The following is a 21,787-nucleotide window of genomic DNA, read 5'->3' as shown; positions in this document are numbered from 1 at the left end:
ACAGTTATCTAATTCAATGGAAGTATATAAATATTAAATATTAACATTATATCCCAGCAGATTTTTAACGTACATTGAAGAGAAATGTTAAGATTTGCTTTTACAAAACCAAGAGCAGACCAAAGAATTGCTACTAAAGGTTTACTACGGAATATATTCCTTGAACAGACACAGAGAAGGCAATGAGAACCAAGGGCACAGGTGCTTCAGGAAAATTTCTGCTGAGACATCATTATGACACACTACAACTTTACAAAGCTGAACACAGAACACCTGAAATATTATCTATGTTAAACAAGACCTTTAATACCTACATTATCTTTGGTTTTCATATCCAAATTCTTTAAATTTTCTTCAGCTTCTTGGATTTTTTTTGTCCATGGTTGCTGCATTTTTTTCAGACACTTCAGTTCTTTCTTAACTTGGTTTCGGCACTGTTTCACTTCTTCATGCTGTTCACGAACATTTTCATATTCCTTGCAGGAGTTGAAAGTAAAACAATAAAAAACTGCTGTATTCTAATGCAGTGTTTTAAACTGTCCAAACATTTTATTTAATATGAGTTTTAGAAAAAAATCCCTTTCAGAAACTAGTATTAGAGCAACTATGTAACTAATACTGTTACTAGTTCCAATGACAGAGTTGTAGAGATCATACAGTCAGTCCCCAGTGAACAAGGATGCATTATTAATACTTCTTACAATCAAGTAGCAGAAGAAACAATGCATTTGTCTGCAATTATCTTGTCTCCAAGTTGATCTGGGATTATGGAAATAACTCCTTATCCTCTCTCTGTTCATAGTTTAAGACTACTTATGCAGGAGCCTTAAAGCTAAGGAGCAAATAACCACAGACAATTTTGGGAGAAAAAGGAAAGGAGCTGGACAGATCGTCAGAGGAAGTACCAGACACAACGACTGCTGAAGTAAACCAAGGGGACAGAGTGGAACATACTTTTGGGAAACAAAAACTCCACAACACACCACAAACACCAAAGCCATTGTCATCTAGGAAGTTTAACTCAAGATACATTTATGAGAGAAAAGAGATGGTAAGCAGTACGGTGACCAAGAGCCTCTACTTGAAGAAGATGGGAAATTTGTAGAGAAAGTAGTTTAAGCTAAAGGAGTAATTATTAGTGATTTTTTTTTTGGTGTGTGTTATACTCTCTGGAGAGAAAAAAAAATTAAAAGAAAGGAACAAAAAGAAGGAGAACCTCTCCCCAGCCCCCCAAACTAAGAAACATAAGAGAACAATACATTTGATGACTTTGAAGGGTTCATGAGAAAAAAATAAGATGTTCAGAGGTCCAGAGAGAGGAGTAGATTCATGTATGGAGGGGGACAGAGGAAGGGAAGGTTGGTTGACTTTGTCACTAAAGAAAGCCCCTAATTCAGAACATATACCTAGTTTATTCCAAGCCCTGGAGGTTATTATTACAATAGTAACAACAGCAGCAATAATAATAACGCTACATAAATACCATCTGGAAGCTACTTTTAACAGGTGAATTGGCTTTATCTCCTACCATTTTTTCATAGTTACTTAGCTAATCTGATGAATCACAGATAAATCAACCTAGGCTACAAAATCCAAGATCTTTCTTCACAGTATCTTTCTCATAAAATCAAAAAGTATTTGAAGAAAGCTGCTGTAATTCTGCGAAGTACAGTCAGTAGCCACTGCTACAAAGTTAGACAGGTAAAGACATTATATTTTCACTTATCTGAAAGATTAAGCTTAAAATTTAGCTCTGCTCGAAATAGGGCATTTTATTTCAAGGTTAAAGCAAATGCATGCACATACAATTACATTTCAGATTCCACAGATACAAAGTACAGGCAAGTTCCACAGAACTGTCATGACATGATTTTTTCACAGCAAATTCTTTTAATACTTTAAGAAAATCTGACTAAAGCAAATTACAGAGATCTTGTGTATCTGTATTCAAGTAACCTTGATGCTTGTAATTATGCACTCCACTAAAGAACTGCATAACTTCCAAAGCATTTCAGCTTTTTCAAGAGATATTTACATCTTAAAACAATGTTTTTCTTAATTGTCAATGTGAGAAGAGGAAAAGAAGAATGGACATAGCTTGACCAAAACACATTTTCAAAACCAAATTACATGAGTCCAGGAACTATGGAGATCTACAGAACTTAAAGTATATTTTCAAAAACTGATTAGACAAAAGACATATGTGAAAATAGTGTGTAATTCTCCACATATAGAAAGAGTTGTCACTATCTAGAAAAAAACTGCTTGACAAAAAAATGCTCCCAAGGTGAAAAGCAGTAGTCTTCAGAATTAAAATGCACTTCAACAGTGATCAAAACATGAACAAGGTCATCACTAGACTTCCTCTTTTCCTCTATGATTAAAAAACAGTCTAATGTCATATTTGAGTTATAGTATTTCCAGGTTGTCTGTTTCTCTATTTCACAACATCACGCAGTGTTTATACATCTGCCTTGTAGCTGACTTGAAAGAAAGCTCAGTGTAGCTACTCTGCTTTGTTACAAAGGCAAGTTCAAGAGGTAGCTGCTCTTAGTCTTCAAGTTGAAATCTGCATTTTGGGGAGGATGGAGCAAATGAAATATCCACAGAAGGAAGAATAAACTCCCCTACTATTCTCAACTTTGGTAAACCCCATTTTGAAACACAACAACACCCGTTTATTCTGAGAATTAAACAGTGCTACGTGAAACAACAAAAAAACTCATGCTCTTGTAGAACAACACAATTCTGCTTTTAGAAAGAGCTTGGTATTTTGCAGTGTAAGATAATATCAAAAATTCTGTCACAGTTTGACAAATCACAAAACAGCAACAGAATATGAATTTTTACTATAGCACATAATTCAGATATCCTCTACCTAGTAAAACAATTATGTTGATGTCCTTCGATTTCAAATGTAAATTAAGCACAAGAAAGATCTCCTGTTAGAGATCTCTTGTTAAAATTTTTTAGAATTTCCCTATAGTCACTGCTCTCAGTATCTCTAAAGTGCATATTTACCTCCAGCTCTCTTCTCGTTTCCCTGAATCTAATATACACTAGTGATTCTGTAAGGTCGATCAGAACTCCACCAAGGTGACAAACCACACTGTTGTTTCTATGGAGTCAGTGGCCAAAAAGTTACAGTTAACTAAGCGCAATCACTAAAAGCCTTTAACATACTGAGCAATATAAACTGTCTAGAAGACAGCAATGGAAGTAAGGTGTGACAAAGTCTGACTAAACTTGTTTAAGTATCATGTAACAGCAATGTTCTCTAATTTATGGAAGGCAACTTAACTCACAGCAGATAAAATCATTAGCTTAGTCTTCCCCTGCCAGTGTCCAGCAAGCCTTTAGAGCTCTGTATAAGCAAATATTTTACAGCAGAGAACCATCAACATCAGTCTACATTTATTATGCAACACCAGGCTAACACGTGCAGTAAGAAAAAATCCCACCATTCAGCAAGTACTGACATCACAGAAGGTATACCCTACTTCCTTAACATCTACCACCATCCATCTATTTAAATTGCTACTCCTAAATCCCTCTGCTGTTAGCAAAAAGATTTGAAGAAAGTGATGGGATTTCCAGTTGCTCAAGATGCAAAGGCCATGACGTTATTTACATAGGCATGTGAGGCTTTGTTATATGCAAAATTGCAAAAGTAAGTTTTCTGCATGCTTCATGAGTAGTAAATCAAGTTTTCTGGAAGTTCTATATCTGTACTTCATTAACTCTATATTTATATATAATATAATTAACACTAAGCTTACCCACAAGGCAAACAATATATCATTTCAGTAAACTGAAATCTCCATCAGTTTTAACTGTTTAGAATAATTTAATATGACTGATCATTCAACACTCAACTAAGGTAGTATTAATGTGCTCCTCAGAAAGACTTTGATTTGTGTAAATGACCTGCTCTTTACTCTAGGTTCTTACAAATGTGTTTTAATATTTTTCTGTCCAAATGCTAATGTTTTTGAGATTGGCAACTTAAATTCACTGACACGTCTGCCACACACACTCACTAAACTTAAACCAATAAATTAAGAGGAATGTAACCTCTAAAAAAATCTAACAAAAAAAAAAAAAATGTTACAGCTGAAGAAGCAAAAGCAGAACTGACTAGTGCTTAAACCAGTTGCCTCTGCACAGAATAAAAGGAGTACTGCTCTTGGCCTGCACTGCTGGCTTTCCTAACTGTGCAGGAACTACCTGAACTACTTCTGAAGCAACCTATCTAACTAGGTATGTAAGCAAACACCACCGTTAGACCAAGAACAGAACTTCAAGAACTGGCCTGCTTGCACTAAGCAATTGTAATGATATTCAAATTACTCCAGTCACTTTTCTTCTAAAACAACTTTTGGTCTACTTCTAATTTCAGAGTCTTACAGAACACAGGTTAAGTGAGAAAAACATTTGAAATTAAACTTACCACCCATGGCCTTTTCTTCTTAAGCATCTCTATTAAGTCTACATGGCGCTTGCATTCATGGTATCTTTCAACATCTTGCTTGTACCGTTCAACCCGCTGTTTCATTTTCTCTAATGAGGTGGTTTTTTCTCTGCACAAGTTCTGTAATACATATTTTCAGGTTTTACAGTATCTAAACAGTTCCCAGAAAATAGTCTACATCTCACCTGTACATTAAAGCAGAAACTTAACATCAGAGGAGACATTTTAGTACAGCAGTAACTAGAGGGGAACCATCCAAAATGACAGGAACAGGAGAACAAAGGATTAAAAGAATGGCCTGTATGGCTAAGCACAAACATCGTTCCTCGAACACTGGTCCTCCCTTTTTGTCTGTCTCTTGATTTTTCGAGGAAGCGAGCAACACTAAAGCAAAGGACCATGCTTGTTCAAAAGCGCATGACTTATAGAAGACATAAAAGACAAAAATTTCCTGTCTAGGAAAGCTGTTGCCAGTCAAAAATCCCAGAGAAGAAAGGAGTACTTGACAACAGGCATCCCTTGTCTGTTGGGTCTGGACCATTCGCACCCATCTTTGTACTTACAAGCATGCGAGTGAATGAGTTCTGAGAGAAGATGAGCATTATTTGCTAAAATCAACTTACCACAGACTTTGTAAATAAGTACCACTATCTAATTCTGTTACATGTCAGGGTAAAATTTATTTCATTTTTCCTACATTCACTGCTGTCTGAAGAACATATTTACCTCTAGTTCTCTTTCCTTTTCTCTGAAATTTTTCAGTTCACAATGAAACTGGTACATTTCTGGAGAACCAATGGATTTTTCAGTGGCTTCGAGCAACTCAGTCTTACTCAGTTTTGTAAATTCTCCAACTTTGTCCTAGGAAATTTTTAGAAAGTTATAAAAAACATAGGATTAGCTAGAACAGTGTGATGCAGTAATACTGGATTTATACGCTGAAACATATTTGTCATGAACATGACCTGACTTAAGAGTTCTAGACTAAATAGCTCTGTCATAGTTAATGACCATCTCATGGAGTAGCCACCAAATCTTCCAGAGCATTTGTTCTCAGGCTGCTGAAGAAGCCTTGCAGTATAAATCGTTTGCAGTATAAATACTATGACTAACTCAAAAGTTAAGCCATGTAGAAGTTATTATTAAAGCCGGCAGCTGAGGCTATTTGGAAGTATTTCTGTTAAAGACAAAAGAGCTCAAAACTGAGACTGAAGCAAGAAGCATGCTTGCTGTTGATATACTGGGAGAGAACAAATAAACCAGAACTATCAACACTATAATATTAACTGAACTACATTTACGTACTAAATGAGAAAAAGCTCTTTTAAACACAAGAATTTTATCAGCGTATGCTGGAAGTTCCAAACAAATACTGTATTTAAGTAAAAATGAACATACACCACCTGGCATATTTTTATTTCTGCAGTATTAGTTTTCTAAACTTTAATGCTCTTCTGCATGTCTTCTTGAATTCAGTAATAACCCCATGGCTAGGCTCTGAAAAGGTTTCCATTTAGTATCATTTGCTGATGATCCACATGAACTGAGAAGCAACCTGTTACAACTTTAACCTGCAGTATGAGGCAACTCTACTCTCTACACAGAAATTCTGACCTGCACAAACATGCATTCAAATACAGACACTACGAGTAGTATGTTTTAATCTCTCTCCTTTAGAACTTATTTTCCATTAGGATGATTTTACTCTTAGGTAACTCAATCGTATACATCTTTCAGCCCTATGCTCAAGAAACTGCTGACATTACCAGAAAGGTTCTATTAGCAAGTGCTGCTACTTGAACATGAAGACATGGAACATCAGCATCTTTCCTTTCAGAATCAACAGGTACAAACTGTCATATTAGTGAGCTTTAAAGGTCATACAGCTCTTTTCTTTCAGCATCACACCAGCATGGCTGCCTCCCCGTCTTGTTCTTTGTGCTGTCCCACTGAATTACGTAAAGTGCTGCTAAAGCTAACCAGCAACAAAATCTTCTCAAAGCACAACACTCCATTTGCACCCACTGTCTTTCAAAATTAATTCATACCTGAGGAAGAAACTGGCACAAATTGTCCACCTGGATGTTTAAGGCTGCAATCTGCTCTTCGACCATTTTCAGGGTTGCTGGTTTTCCGTTGATAAACCACACTGATGTGTTGTTAACCACATGAATCTCACGTGTAATAAGAATATTGTCTGGTGACTTAAACCTGATTAATAGAAAGAAGTGAACACCTGAAAAATGTTACACTTTCAAAGGTTATCCAGTGTCAAAGTATTGTTAGAATTTATAGATAGCTAAATATTTAATGTAAATTAATTGAACAGTAGCATCAGATTCTCATTTTCATGAGTCAGAAAAAATCCAGCTCTTCGGTGATAAACTAAACTCACATAAGAATATCTTAAAATCTTAACTCAGAAGTTACTTATATAAATGAGATGCTCGTGCTGAATATATGAAATACTTAAAAGTTGTTACAAATACGAACAGTTTCTATAAAAGCATAATCTGTGTGACATTTAGGAAGTTTGAAAATTGGTGTGAAGGAGGTACAATACATCTTTAAGTATTAGTATACAGAAATACATCAGTAAGCTGTGTATATATATTCAATTCAAGAAAAAAATAGCATACAACACAAAAAATACTCATTTATTTTCATTTTGTGCTTTTAAAAACCACAGAAGATACGTTAGTTTTAATTTAGTTTTCCAGTTCCATACCTATTTTCAAAAATTTAGTCTGATTAAGATGCAGCAATAACAACTAAGTCAAACTCTTAGAATTTTACTTTACCATTTTGATTTTAAAATTGTCTAATGCCTGTTAAGCACATTGTTAATGATGGAGAATATAGACTTGCAAAGTGGCCATGTACCTCAGGATATTTAAGAATGGAGTTCAATGCAGAAGTGAGTACACATCTGCTGCTGCTGTTTGGACTAAGCGCCATAGGGATATGATCCTATTTCTTGATGACTGAACTATTACTTCCTGTGTCATCTCATTTTAATTTATGAGACTTCCTTCCAAATACTACAAAGCCATGCTCCTTTCTTTCATTAAAATAACATAACTGTACTATCATAACTTGGGTTTAGCTACACTTAAGCGCTATATTCAACAGAGGCAATACATGCCTACAGAACTTCAATTTTTAGTTCCTGTCAAAAAAGCAATCTTCTGCATCACTGGCCTTCCATCCTAGATGTTGTATTTAAATATTTTCTACCAATCAGACAAAAGACTCAACTACACTCCAACCATAACATTTTATGTCTAATGATCTATGAAATGCTAAATCTTCACACATGGCAAGATTCTTTCCAGAATTTCAAGTAACACTGCAATACATTTATGTTAAAACAACCACAGCAACTACCTGAAAGACATCCTATCCCCTGAACATATTGTCTGCACAATCTCTAAAGAAGGTCTTACTTGATCAATCCTACAATAACGAAGACTGACAAAAATTTTTCCAAGGCCTTGCTGCAATATTTTTTTTCCCTCAATAAAATTTTCTTTTCAGAGAATCTGATCAGGGTGGCCAATTGCTATACAAATTAACACAGGCTAAGAATCACCTGACTAGCTCTATTTTCTCTTTCATTAAGGCCAACAGACCAGGCTAAGGCCATAGCATCCACAAAAGGATGCATGTAGTATTGCCCTATGCAAAAGCTACTAATGGAATTTTAAGTCCAAAAGATTTCCAGGTGCTCTGCTTTACAACAGCTTATCTACAAGACCGCATTACGTCAAATTAGTCAGATCTTTTATTTTACTTCTTTTCTATCCGTATGTGATGTTTTGAGAATGTAGGCAAGCTCCTCCTTCCAACAGTATCAGTATAAGTAAGTGAAGGCAGATTGATCCATTTTAAAACTTAAAAGACTTCTGTAATTTTTACTTCAATGAAAAGAATTCCCGCCACCACGTAGTGACGGCAGTAGTGACTAAATCATCAGAACCTTAAATGTAATCAAAAGCTAAACACACCATATAGAATTATCTTTTTCTATGCATTTTTTTGTACATCAAGACAAGGTGAAACTTTATTTTCACTTTTCTTCAGAAAGCAAGATCAACAGTAGCCATCACTGCTTATTTCTTGTGTGATAATTATATAACTTTACATTCTGAAGACTGCAGGAATTAAAAAAGGACAAACTAAGCTTAAAGACCGACCTCTGCACAACAAATTTTTTTCTCACAAGTTTGTGAATGGCTGTGGGGGGAAATGATCCAATTAAAAGCGCATGAGGAAACAGTTTTACTACTTACAGTTCAATTTCCACTATGCCTTTCAGGCACCCCTGCTTCACAAACAGACTGACCTACAAAATTAATTTACAAGTTGTTATTGCAAAATAAAATTTACTGTCTTACAAGAATACACATTTGTATAATGGAGCTACTTAACAAGGTATTTTATTGAAAACTTACAATTAAAAGCAAAATAAAGCACTAACTAAAAATAAAGGAAGACACTATCCTCCACAAGTTAACAATTTCTGATTAACTTCAGCCTCCAAAACTGAATAAATTATAATCAGCAGATCCACAGATAGGAAGAAGCTCTTGTGAATTCGGGGAACAAGGACAAGACTCTGCCAAGTACCTATACTAGAACTGCCGTTCTTATAGTATGAAAATACATCATGAGAAGCAAAGAGAAATGCCAAAACACAATACTGCCATGCAATCAATTCCCATATTCACATTTGCTTATGACTGAGCAGCTACAAGAGAGTATGTGTAACCATTTAGGCACCCAGATTCATTGCTCCAAATCTACTCAGAGAAATTGCATCCAACAAGACTACCCAAGAAAGCAAGTGCAAAAGTTTGAAAATTTCAAGATATAAAACTTCCTTCTACAGTGTCAATGCATATCTTGGCAGTAAAAAGTGAAAATCCAAATTCTATTTCCAAGATCAGTGCCACTATGCCTTTTTTTTATGGCATTTTTCTACTCCACTGTGGATGCTTAGCCATCTTCAAATAAAACCTCTAGTCGACTCAGACTGCACTACAATTTAGGTAGCATTTCAAAATTTAGACAAGACAGCAAGTAGTTAATTAAAATAACCCTCCTTTGTCTCTGGACCAGGTTACTCTTCAAGTCAGATGCCTTACTTTTTATAAAAGTAAAGCAAATCAAGGAAGAGAGCCCTTCCCCCTATCCTCTGCTTGACAGCACTCTGAATGAAATTCAGATTAACTATGAAAATCAGAAAAGCTCATAATTACCTTATCAGCTCGCCCTAGGAAAGAAGGTTTTCCAGCCAGTCCCAGGCAGATAGCACAAACAATGCTTGACTTGCCTGTGCCATTACCACCTACAATCAGGTTCAGGTTGGGCCCTGGATGTACTTCACAGAGATTGTATGTTCTGAAAAGCACAGCAAGTTTTTGAATTTTAAAACATTACATTACCTTGAAAAAGAAAAATGAACTAGCTTAGAAACATTTCATTATTTTATTAAGGAGATACAATTCCTCATTTAGACTCAATTGCGAAATACCCTTTTGTAAGAAAGTCTCAAGAGTGAAAACTAACATTTCAGTGAAACACCATGAAATACATTCCCATCAGCCAGAGTACTCACTTTCTTTAAAATCAGTGACTATGAAGAATAAAATCCAGCAATATGATGATAACTTTATAAATGAACTTACTATGGTATGATACTAGGGTATCATTTTATTTCATGCATCAAAAAAAGAAAGCTGATCATGCAGTAGCTTTCTAGAGTTACCGCATCAGCTCATCCCTAGTGCTCGTTTTTTTCTAACTGCATTAGACATCTTTCATCATGTGCATCCAGAATGCCTACGGCAACAGTAACTATGGGAAGAGACCAAACCTACCCATGCAAATTCGTATAAAATTAACACCCTAAATTTATAAAGAATAATTTGATGTTCTTATTCCTGCACTGTGCCAAACACAGAGAGCTGAAACGTTCCCACCAAAGGAGGAGTACAAAGCAGTTAATGGGAACACAATATTATAAACCATGTACTTGTGGAAGAGAAGGTATATGAACCCTTAATGAGGATTTAACTCTCTCTGAGGATTCAATTAACATCTAACACGTGACTCATTCACTACAATACTGTAGATTTTCAAGGCTCGAATGGAGCCGTAAGAAAATGGTCCGGTAACTTCTACTGGTCCAAATACGTCCAAAAATAATGGTATTCGCAGTATAGAGCAGCTAAAAAAAACATGTGCCAGGACCACAAACACTTCATCCTAACGGGTCTCAAGGCCTATCCCCACTGTTCCACGAGCACCTTCTGAAGTCTGCCTTTCTCCGCTGCCTGGCAGCCACGCACCCCAGAGACAAAGAGCACGCGGAGGCTGCACGGCCGACAGCCGCCACCACCTCTGGGGAAGGCCGGCCGGCACCAGGTAAACGACACTGCGCTGACAGCCCCTGGGGCTCGTAACCCAGACTGCAGGCCTTCCAGCAAGACCCCATCTCCCAAGGAACGCCGCTTCCTGCGCTCCCTCCTCCAGCCCTCGGTACCCGCCATCCCGCTCCGCTGCTTCCGCCCCTCTACGGCGGAGCGGAAGGAGCAGGCCGCGGCCGCTGAAAGCGGGAGAAATGCCTCCCGCTCACTCACAGAAAGTTCTTCATGAAGATCCTGACGATGGAACCCAGTACGAAGGTGGGCTTGGACCCGCCACGCTTCACAACCTTGCCCTTTTCCCGCGCAGTCGCCATGCTCCCCCCCGGCCACCCTCGCTCCCCGCGGGGCCGAGCCCGCGCCGAGCGCTCGGCCGGCTGCCCGAAGGCGGAACTGAGCCGTCCTAAAGCCGCTCCTCATTGGCCGGGGCGCGCCGCGCCGGCGCCCATTGGCTGCGGGGCGGGCGGGCCGGGCGCTGTTGCCGGGCCGCGGCGGGTGCCGAGCGCCGCGTGCCGCTGCTCGGGCGCTCCGCTCACCGCCACGCTCCCTGCCTACGTTTGCGGCATCACCGGTGGCTGGGCGTGTTTAGTTCGGAGAAAACCGGGAGAGAGTCTCATTGATGCATACAACTGCCTCAAAGGCGGTTGCCAAGAGAGGGTTGCTAGACTCTTTTCAGTGGTGTCCTGAGACAGGATGAGGAGCAGTGGCCATAAAGTAAAGCTCAAGAGCTTTCCTCAACACGACAAGAACCTCTTTACACGGAGGGTGGCAGAGCACTGTGACAGCCTTACCCTGGAGGTTGTGGAGTCTCCCTCTCTGGAGGCATTCAAACCCCACCTAGACTCATTCCTGTGTCACTTGCTGTAGGCGACTCTGCCTTGGCAGTGTGGGTTGGAATTGATCACAATTCCAACCCTAACAATTCTGTGATTCCATGATGCAGGCTACAAGAGTGAGCCCAGGAGCCATGAATCCGGGCTGAGGCCTCAGGAGAATTCCCGGGTGGCCCAGACTGAGGACCACAGACAGCTTGCCTTTTCTTTGAGGTGGGATGAGAGGCAGGCTTTCTCTTTTTCAAAACATGAGAGGTAGAACAGCCCTCAGTGTGTCTGTCACACTGCAAGGAAAGCGTGCTCTCGCCAGGCTTTGCCCTTACACAGCTGTTGCTTTGGAGTGGTGGGTCTCCTGAGAGGGCAGGCACACTGGCAAGCTCTGCTCACATCCAGGTGGACAAAATGCCAGGTTTTTAGTACTTGGCTTCAGCTGTCTTATGAAACCTCATGATTGTGAAGTCAAGTTTATATTAGGTTTATTTTGGTGCGACACCATAGAATACCTCTTTATTTACTTTATAAAGGCAGCATAACAGTGACATTTTATAATAGCTGTTATTCTGGATTTCTGTTGGTGTAAATGAGATCTGAATTTGCCCCTCTTTTTGGAATTAGTAAGGATAATGATAAAATGAAAACTAATGGGACAATATTTAAAGAATAAAATCCAAGATTAAACGTAAGGACAGTATTGAACAGGAAGACAATAAAAGGGGTCTCCACTCATCTCAGGACAAGCTGAGTTCCACTCCAGCACAAAGCTACACTTACAGCAATTAAATATAAGCCCATTATCGCTTGGGACATTATAGCTGTTTTTCAAGGTTTTTTCATTTCCATTTTACAGATTTTGACACAACTGGGATCAAAACAATTACTTGTAAAGTCTTCACTAGCTTTTGAAGAAATTTTCAGACATTAAACAGGACTGCTATGGCGAGTCTCAGAAGAACTATTCTTTGCCCCAGTGTGGTCCTGGTACAGCTACTGCAGCATAGTAAATAAATATGGAACCAGGACAGAAATTAATTGCATGAGGAGTTTCCCATTTGGACAGAGCTGATAGAATATTTTTTTATACCATAAAACTGAAGTTTGCCAGTGGAGACATCTTAAATGTACCATACCCAGTTTTCAAATGTTTTGTAGCCATTCTTTCACTAATCTCTGAATTTTGTATTCTATAAATTGATGTTCATCAGACACTGAAGTAAATGAAAGCCATCTTTCAAATTTTCTCTCTGTACTTTAGTTCCTGCTGCAAAAATGATTGGAAAGGCAATGTTCCCTACTTAAGTAAGAATTTAGGTGATTTTTTGGTTTGGTGTTTTGGTAAGCTTTCCCCCCACCTTTTTTTTTGCCTCTCCCCCCCATCAGGGCAATGCCTCACACCTTGTGGATAAGTATTTCCTTCAGTGATACTGATAAAATCACTGTAGCAGTGAGGTCCCTAGAAATCACTCAGTGGACAGCAGGTTAGAATCCTTCATTTAGGTTTTTATTTTATCATCCTAAATCTGATTACTTTGATGGAGTGTGGCAGAGTTGCATAAATATCTAGAGATAGGAGCCTAACAGTTGTACTTCATGCTTCATTTCATTTACATACAGAGGACAACCAAGCCTGATTAAGTGCTTCATCTTCACTTGTTTTCTGCTTAGATAATTTGAGCTGAGTATTGATACCGAAACATGCACTTTTCAGAACAACTGTAAAATTGTGCTGACGTATAGGAAACAGTCCATTATTTCCGTTTGCTTTCATTTTTGAATAATAGTAAAGTAATGTGTTCATAAGCACCTGACTAGGTAGGTATCTAGAATATGCAGATAAGATATCAATTCCTTTTGGCTTTTCCTCAGTGTCCAGGAAACAGAAAATGGCTTCAATCTGTGTGGTTAAATAAATACATGAGTATTGAATGTACTGCATTGAACAATCTCTTAAATTGTTTCTGTCACAAAAATGAAAAGGTATGTAAGATGCAAGGACCTAGATCATCCTAGGTGCTGTTGATCCTTATATGCTGTTAGGAAAAACATATTCTTAGTTCTGAAAGGAGCAGGATATGGTTGCTGTAACAGTACATAAGCTTCCTGCAGCAGTTCAGATTACTTTTTGTTGGCCTTCTTAGGTGATGTGATCCACTCATTTAATTCTCTTCATGTTCAAAATTAATTCAGGCTACTTAATTTGGTTCTGTTCTTTCTCTTTACACTAATCAGTTTCAAATCTAGAGCAGAGGAATAAGATGATACTCAAACTTAAATTTTATTAGGAAGTTATAGTAAGTTAAAAAAAAAAATCAACCTTACACACAAATACATAAAACCTGAAAAAATACAAGATGTGAATATAAATGCAGGACATCTGTTGTTGGGCAAAGTGTAAGTGCATTCTCTGTGAGTGTACAAACTTATTTAATAAAAAAACAAACAACCAGACTCTCATGACAGAAAACATATGGCTTTAAAGTGTTTAATTTCCTATAATTCCACAGGCCAGCATCTTATGCTGAATTATACTGAACACTAGAAGTGAGTTTGTTATTGACAAATATATTTGTTATAGTAAAATACACTGTCACAAAAAATTGCCAGCAGAGTATTAAGTTTCCCAGAGAGATTTGTCATTGAGAATAATTGTACTTAACCTGTGGGATAATACTAGTAGCTAACACTATTTTCTTCGTTATTTCAAAACATTTATCATTTTCTTAACAAAAATCCATTCTATCCCCAACACAAAACATTCACTGAATGCAGATTTAAGATAACATATCACTGGACTTCAATTGTGCAACTTGAATTTCCTCTTTTTACTTACATACCAGAAATGTTAAAATGTTAAAATTAAAAATTAATGATCTGTGCAAAATGGGAAGCCTTTATGTAATAACTGATACCTCATGCAAAAGAGGAAATAATATCAAAAACTTATGGTCTAAGAAGCCCTGAGTCAATAATTTCATTGAAAAGGCAAGGAGCATTAGTGCTCCAAGTTCTTCCTATGTATCGGTGTGTATTCAAACCAGTCCAGTATTTACTTAAATCATATTTTAAGACAGGCAGTTCATGCAGTTTCTCACATACAATTCTTCAATGTGCTTCATTCCTTTCAGCAGAATGTATTTAATACTCAATTTCGTTTAAGATGTCAGGATAGCCTGATGAGAACTGAATTTCTTCCACTTCTGGAATACAAAGAATGAAGAAATTCTGTAATTATTTTTATTTTTGTCATACTTAATAATACTTACAGCAGAATTTAATTAGCACACTGGATTTAAATGGGACTATCTGTGGTTTTTAAAAAGTTTACAGCCACTTTACTAGTTGAGATTCTGAGGATGATCTCACACCCTATTAGATAGTAAAAGCACTAACCTCTGCTTGATATTAAATTTAAATGGAGACTCAAGGGAAATATCACCCACCCACAAACAAGCACTGAATTTCAGGTGTTTCTAACAAAGTATCTTGAAACTTACCCAAACAAGGTCCTGCCTGGAACAGAATATCATCAATAGCAGTGTCACTTCTTACTGACACACCACGGATTGCCTCAAAAATAATCTGTAAAGTAAGGCACAAATTTTCTGAATCCAAATGGTGGAAGGACTGAAAAAAATAATAACCATGCAACCTTTTCAAGGTTTACCCCTTCCCCTGCCCTCCTTTCCCCTCTCCTTTTCCCCTTCCTTTTCATTTTCCCTTCTCATTGGACAGACCTCTGCCTTTGCATCATCCCTTCTCCTTGCTGCTCCCTTGGAAAGACTACCTACAAGAAGCTGCCATTTCATCACAGCTCAGTGCTTGTGTCAAATCTGGACAGGGCTACAGACAACTGAAGGAAAAGAAATTGCACAAATGATCCTGAAAAAGTCCTACAACTACTGACAAAAAATGATGTTGTTTAAATTTAAATACTTTGAAATAGCATTTAAGTATGTTTAAAAAAATTTGAATTCATACCTATTTTCCTACTTGCAACCTATTCACATCTTTAATAAATCCCTCCATAACTTCATTTGTAAAAAAATACATTATTTCATGTTCTTCAGGTATCCATTCAATGCCACATACATTTTAACATTTTAGTTTATTTTTTTTAAACAAGACAAAACTTGGGCTCATTTCAATATTCCAAGTTGACTGCTTCTTGCTTGTTTTTCTTACCTGGTAGTTTGCATCACTTTCATATTCTATCAGTCCCCTTAGCCATGAGATGCTTTGTTCCCCTGTCCTCCTCCACAAAGGTATCTCTTCATCATCCCCTTCCTTTTTTAGATAAACACTTAATAATCCAGTCCCAGCTCCATACATATGATAGAAAAATGTCAGGCACTGTTTTCCAGAAGCTCCTCTTAGTGATCTTGAAACTAGGTATGCTCTCTGTCCATAGACCATGTTAGATGCCTCTATATACATGTAGTATCCTTAGAAAGATATATCAGTAAATATTAGCAAAGTAGGATACATTATGTTGGAATGTTCATTATGCTCAACATGCTCATTATATTTAAAAAAACACCACGACTGAAGCTATTTTGATAATGATTCATAGACTTTCTGCATTTGTAAACTGTAATATTTGAGAAATTGTAATAACTGTGTAGTCTAATAATGATGGGTTGAATTCATAAAACCAAGAGATGATCTAGTCTTTCTAACAAGTTTATAGTATGATTCAGTCTTTAGAGAAAAAGTTATTTTATTATGCTGTCATATGAACTCTAGGTTTTGATTTTTAACTGAAGGAACTTCTATGCATAGTGAACAACAAAGTCTTTGAAATGGACTGCACTAAGTTTGGTACAAACCAGCTTGGGAATTCTCCAATACACTGTATGAATTATTGACCTACAGCTGTAGATAATCTTCCTTTTCACCTTCTCTCTTGACTGCTGGTCACCACCAAACTACAACCTGGCTTAGAGAGAACATCTTCACTAGGGGTTTGTGCAGAAAATAGGACTCTTAAGTATCACAAGAGACTCTCCAAGCATCCCACTGGCTGCTGTTGCTGCTCTCAGCATTCCGCCTGTCTCACTGATCCCTTGGAATTCCCTCTCCCTCTGAAGGCAATCTCAGCCCCAGGACTTGTGGTGACAGGCAGGTAAAGGGACAGACCACAACAAGGGAGCCTTGGGATTGCATGAAGAGTGCCTGCACTATCTGAGTTCACTGTCTCCTGGCAGAGCGCACATCTCAAAACAGAACAGTTGCTTCATGCAGTGGATGGGATGTGGGGACGCTCCTCAGTCTTTGACACACATCAGTTTGCTCCAGCTGGTGATATCTGAGTGATGGAATGAGGGGCAGGAATTTGCCTTCCACCAATTCACGGCCTGAACTCTTAAAACTTGGTTATATCTGTTGCAATACATAGTCACAGGAAAGAATACAAAGGAAGACTATACTACAGCTGCTCTTACACAAGAATTGCGCTCTGATATAGATTGATTAATTGGAATTCCGAGACAGCTACAAGGCTATGCTTGGGTATGCTTTAGGCTATGGTTGGTGGTGATACAGTTTTCTGTGCACTTATGGTGATGGGAGTCCTACCTACTAAATACTTGAACTTGCACTAGTGAGCTTGTGGAGCACATTTTCAAGATAAAAGTCTTGTGGGATCTCTTTTATTCTTCATGTGTTCTTTTAAGGTTGAACCCAAAGGTGTTCATGCAGAAGAATCCCAACCACTTGCACAGCTTACTGTTATGAAATGAAGTAAGGAATAATCATTCCTTATAATGAAGAATGATTATTGAGTCACAGACAGGCTTAAAAGGCTCTCAGTTGTAAAGTCAAGCTATCAGCCTCACTTCTCAGACTACTTAATGATCCACATTAACAGAAAATAGGTCTAAACTCAGTTTCAGGGACTATTCAGATAAACTGGGAGTTCGGAAGGAGCTCTTTTCTGTGGGATCTGGACAGTAATCTTCTTTTATCTCCTAAGGAAAAGGCTACGTTGGAACCTGACAACCAAATTATCCATATGGCCTGAAAATAATTCAGATTAAATGTCATATTCTCAGAACCACTCATGACTCGGTGCAGAATGTGCTTACTTAATTTGATTAGTAACTTTTCTGAAGAGAAGAGTAAAAGCTTTCTCTATCTTCTGGATTGTCATTTAAAATATTTAATTAATACTAACTGTCAATCTCTGTTCTGAAAATTCAATGTGGAACTTAACTCACCTACCCCAGTAGTGTGGTCTCCTTTCGGTCCAGTGTAAGAAGTGGGAGTTGGACCCCTCTTCCTTTGCCAGCTCCCACGACCTCTCTTCTCCTGGGTAAACATACATTCATCTTTTTCAAAAGTGCATTTTCCAGGAGTGGGCAGCAACAAATCTGCAAGGAGAGGATACAGTTTTAAAATTTTAAATACATTAGACTGATACACGGAGAGATTACACAAGTAATGTATTTAATTTCCTCATCTGCTGACCCCAATTACAGCTACCTGGCAATGCTTACAATAGTCACAAGCTTACACAAGCGACCTCCAAACTGTCATTTAAAATTTAATTTAATTCTCTTCACATCTTTGGGAAAATCTGTGCCCTAGTCTAGCTCAGTGACTAGGATTCGCTAGTCCCAGGATTCTTTAAAACAGTTTATTTATCTTCACAATAGGGCTTTGGACTAGATTATTTTATGAGGTCTTTTGGTTTTAATCATTGAATTCAATGGTCTTAGAGGTCTTTTCTAACTTCAGCAATTCTATGATTCTATAACAGGCTCTTATAGGATTACCATAGTAATTTTCTTCACTGTTTTTGGCACCCCAAGCACGCATATAAGTTCCAGCATGTGTAACGTGCATAATAAATGAACCTTGTCAAAGACTGGAGTTTCTGTGAACTGAAATCAATGCCCCATTCAGCTCTCCTCTGCTCCTTTGGCACCAGACTCTACTGCAGCCTACAACAGACCACAGAGCTGCAATTACTAGAACTAAATTCTATTAGATCATACAAAAGGTGACACAGTTCAGGTGCATGCCAGGAAGCTTCTGTCAGGTAATGTTAATCTGTCATCCAGAAGTAGACATTTTGAGCTGGCTCCACCTTTTGAAGAGGAGGAAGCTTTGATACCTCTGAGGCATTTTTCAGGCATTTGTTCAGGCTGCCATCAGAGACAAGCCATGGCGTGACTGTACACCAGATACCAGTTCTGCACCTTTAGTTCCTTTTCCAATTACTTAAAAATTACAGCAAGGCAAAACAGACAACTGTTGGAAATAGTTTAGAAAAATGGCATCTTGTTTTGTACACGTTTTCTCTCTGTTTTGTACACGTGATTTCTCTCTGCATAAAATCCAATCAAAAGAGGTCATTAAAAAGCTATTAGGACCATTGCAAAGTCATGGCTTTATTACAAAGAACAGAGCTGTAGATTGTGCCTGACTCATGAGAATGTTTTTAGTTAGGATACAATAGTTGTATCGTCAAACCTCATGAAGCCACAAAAGAGGGAGTTTGGTGAGTTCGGAGAGGTTGGCCTGTGCATGTCAAAGGGTAAAGTTTTGCTGAAAACTATTCAGTTCTTCACACTACAGAGAGAGGCTTTGACTGCTTTTCTCTGTCTTCATCAAAGAACTGCAGCTCAGGTGAGGCTGTGCCTTGGCCTTGCACAACCATACTTCTTACCTAAAAAATAAATTATGGTCTGTTTTGAAAAATACTGCTTTGGGGTCCATTCCTGGCTTTTTAAAGACCCTTTGAAAACTACTTTTCACTCAGTTGAACTGTGGGTTTATTTTAAAGCCCTCAAAGGACCCTTCATCTATATACAACTGCTCTGGAGTCACTGCAATGTATTAAGAGTTAGCTGGTACCCCTGTGAGCAAAAGCTGGTCCTTGCTGGATGTTTGCTACTTTGCAAAAATAGAATTTATGCATTACTTATCAGAAAAAAAGAAAAGACAAGAAACCACAACAGGATGAAGACAGCTGTAGGATAGGCTTGGAAAATGAACTCTTACTCAAAAGGATAGCAGCTGTTGGATGACAAATACATATGGTCTTACCAGCAGCCTGGCAACTTCCCAGGCTCAATGATATATCATCCAGTGCCACAACTCCACAGTCCCAGAAGCTTTTACACCAGCTAACAAAGACAACCTGCGATACAGGAAGGAAGTTTCAGGTACAAAACCTGGCACTGTTAAGAGTCTGACATGTTAAGTGTTTTTTTCCAAATGCACAGATAATTTTGAAATCTACAGAACAGGAATAATGGATCCACTTTGCCATGGCACATTCTGCCAGTGACTGAAATGTCAATTCCAGTGGGGACTAAATGTATGTTTTCAATCTAAATAAATTATTTTCTAGCTTTTGTAGGCAAATTATATATATATCTGTATGGAATTCCCATTTTACTAGAGTATTTTTTGTCTGTGAGAAAGCATGACTCACTAAGGTTCTTGTGGTTTTTTCTTGCACAACACCCAACATGAACAACTCAAATATCTTCAGCTATCTTATCCTGAAAACTAGGAGGTTTCAACCTTGGGAAAATAAATTTGAAAGAGTAATGTGGAATGAGGGCCAAGAGTTATGGCAAAATACAAAGAATAATAGAGATTAACTGAGACTACTACACAAAATGGGATTATTCATAAACAACTCACTGCCATGACATGGTAGAGCAGGAGACTTGAAATGCTATGCATAATTCACAGTGTTCATCTGAGTTAGCAAAGATTAATAAAAACATCCAAGATCATTGATTTGAGTAAACATTAATTCTGCCATGAAAAATATAAGTAACTCATGAAATAGTAAAATAAAATGTAAAGAAACTAAGACTCTCAGTTGCCCTTCTGTCAAAGCTGACGCAGTTCTCTTTGAATTGCAGAAGATACATTAGGATTTGTTTTCTGAAAACACTGCGGGCGATTTTCTTGGCCTAACAACTTCAAACCATCTGTCTGACCACTGGGGTTAAGACCATAAATTAGGAGGATTTTTTTCAAAAACAATTCCTTTGTATTGAGGTCTATTCTAGTGATTGCAGATGCATTACTGTCACTTCTGACTGTTTAATCTTTTGGACAACACTTCACTTGCATATCTGAGGTTAAATGCTGACTGACAAGTTTCATATGGGTAAAAAAATGTCATTTAAAAGTTTTTAGAGCATTATTTAGTATGTTCTTCCAGTAGGCTTGGTAACACCTTCAATATGGTACCTACATGGTATTTTGTCAATTTGCTTTACTATGTAGTATTTATTGACTCATTTGCTTATAATAACAGCAGCTACACCAAAAACTTGGAAGCATGTATGTATTATGCTGCCCAGAGTGGAGCAATTTTTGAAACTCTTCCATTCAGTGCTACCAATCCTGGTTATTATTGACTATCTGTCTTGTAAATTGCCACTGGTATGTAGTTAAAGACTGGCCCTGCACAGAATGCAAAACTGCTCAGCATATGGTGGCCTAAACCCCACACCTTTTGTTTTTCTGCCCACTGTAGAACTGTATCTTAGCCTCAAGGTTTAACAGGGAAAAAAAATCTTTCATACTTTATAAGTTCATTGTCAGCACAGGGGCAATCCTTTAAAAACATTGCATCTCTTGGAAAAAAGCATAAAATAAGCGTAAAATAAGATACTGACACTGGGAGAATATAATTCACTAGAATTTTAATACATGCATTCTGGTGAACATTTGTAATGAACTAAAGGCATATTATAGCCCTAAATCCATGAATCTTTAGAAAACCACACATGTAAGGATGAAGTCAGTCCTCATTTGTGAAATAACATTTCCACAATGTGGAGTCATGTTTTAAGCAATGCTTTAGCAATGACCTCACTGGGAGCAGGATTAAGTTCTTTATTCTTATATTGCAGTAATTTGTTACATACAAGGTATGTAACTACCCACTGGATCCCAGAGAAAGCCCTCCATTTAAAAAACATCACAATAATAACTATGATCTCTCAAAGGCCATTGAATCAGTAATCTTTGTAAAACCAAAGGGTTGATCTGATTCAGTGACACTTCTAAATGTGTTCAGCTTTTCC

At 37.8% G+C, this 21,787-nt stretch overlaps 2 protein-coding genes across 5 annotated transcripts in view; both read right to left on the bottom strand.

Moving 5' to 3' along the window:
- SMC5 (structural maintenance of chromosomes 5) overlaps window positions 1–11,270 on the bottom strand; it is a 38,942-nt gene extending 27,672 nt beyond the window's left edge. For both annotated transcript variants that reach the window (XM_021548806.4, XM_085567356.1), the window contains exons 1-7: window positions 11,116–11,270; window positions 9,733–9,874; window positions 8,764–8,816; window positions 6,520–6,682; window positions 5,198–5,332; window positions 4,451–4,591; window positions 315–476 (exon numbers count right to left, since the gene is read on the bottom strand). In XM_021548806.4, coding sequence (XP_021404481.1) covers window positions 315–476; window positions 4,451–4,591; window positions 5,198–5,332; window positions 6,520–6,682; window positions 8,764–8,816; window positions 9,733–9,874; window positions 11,116–11,216 — 897 coding nt within the window. In that variant the 5' untranslated portion in view covers window positions 11,217–11,270. The remainder of the gene's footprint in view (window positions 1–314; window positions 477–4,450; window positions 4,592–5,197; window positions 5,333–6,519; window positions 6,683–8,763; window positions 8,817–9,732; window positions 9,875–11,115) is intronic.
- Window positions 11,271–14,197: 2,927 nt separating this feature from the next.
- The window catches only part of MAMDC2 (MAM domain containing 2), a 55,752-nt gene continuing 48,162 nt past the window's right edge, over window positions 14,198–21,787 (bottom strand). Inside the window, exons 10-14 of one of the 3 annotated variants that reach the window (XM_077790285.2) lie at window positions 19,779–19,872; window positions 17,945–18,097; window positions 15,912–16,171; window positions 15,224–15,308; window positions 14,198–14,926 (exon numbers count right to left, since the gene is read on the bottom strand). In XM_077790285.2, the coding sequence (XP_077646411.1) occupies window positions 14,865–14,926; window positions 15,224–15,308; window positions 15,912–16,171; window positions 17,945–18,097; window positions 19,779–19,872 (654 nt within the window). In that variant the 3' untranslated portion in view covers window positions 14,198–14,864. Of the gene's footprint in view, window positions 14,927–15,223; window positions 15,309–15,911; window positions 16,172–17,944; window positions 18,098–19,778; window positions 19,873–21,787 lie in introns of those variants that run through there. The other 2 variants (XM_085567358.1, XM_085567359.1) reach the window with 2 other exon arrangements.

The sequence above is a fragment of the Lonchura striata genome, chromosome Z, assembly GCF_050655825.1.
Source record: "Lonchura striata isolate lonStrDom1 chromosome Z, ASM5065582v1, whole genome shotgun sequence".
In the NCBI taxonomy this organism is placed as follows: Eukaryota; Metazoa; Chordata; class Aves; order Passeriformes; family Estrildidae; genus Lonchura; species Lonchura striata.
Note: the sequence above shows the minus strand (reverse complement) of the source record. Positions and strands in the feature narration are given on the sequence as shown.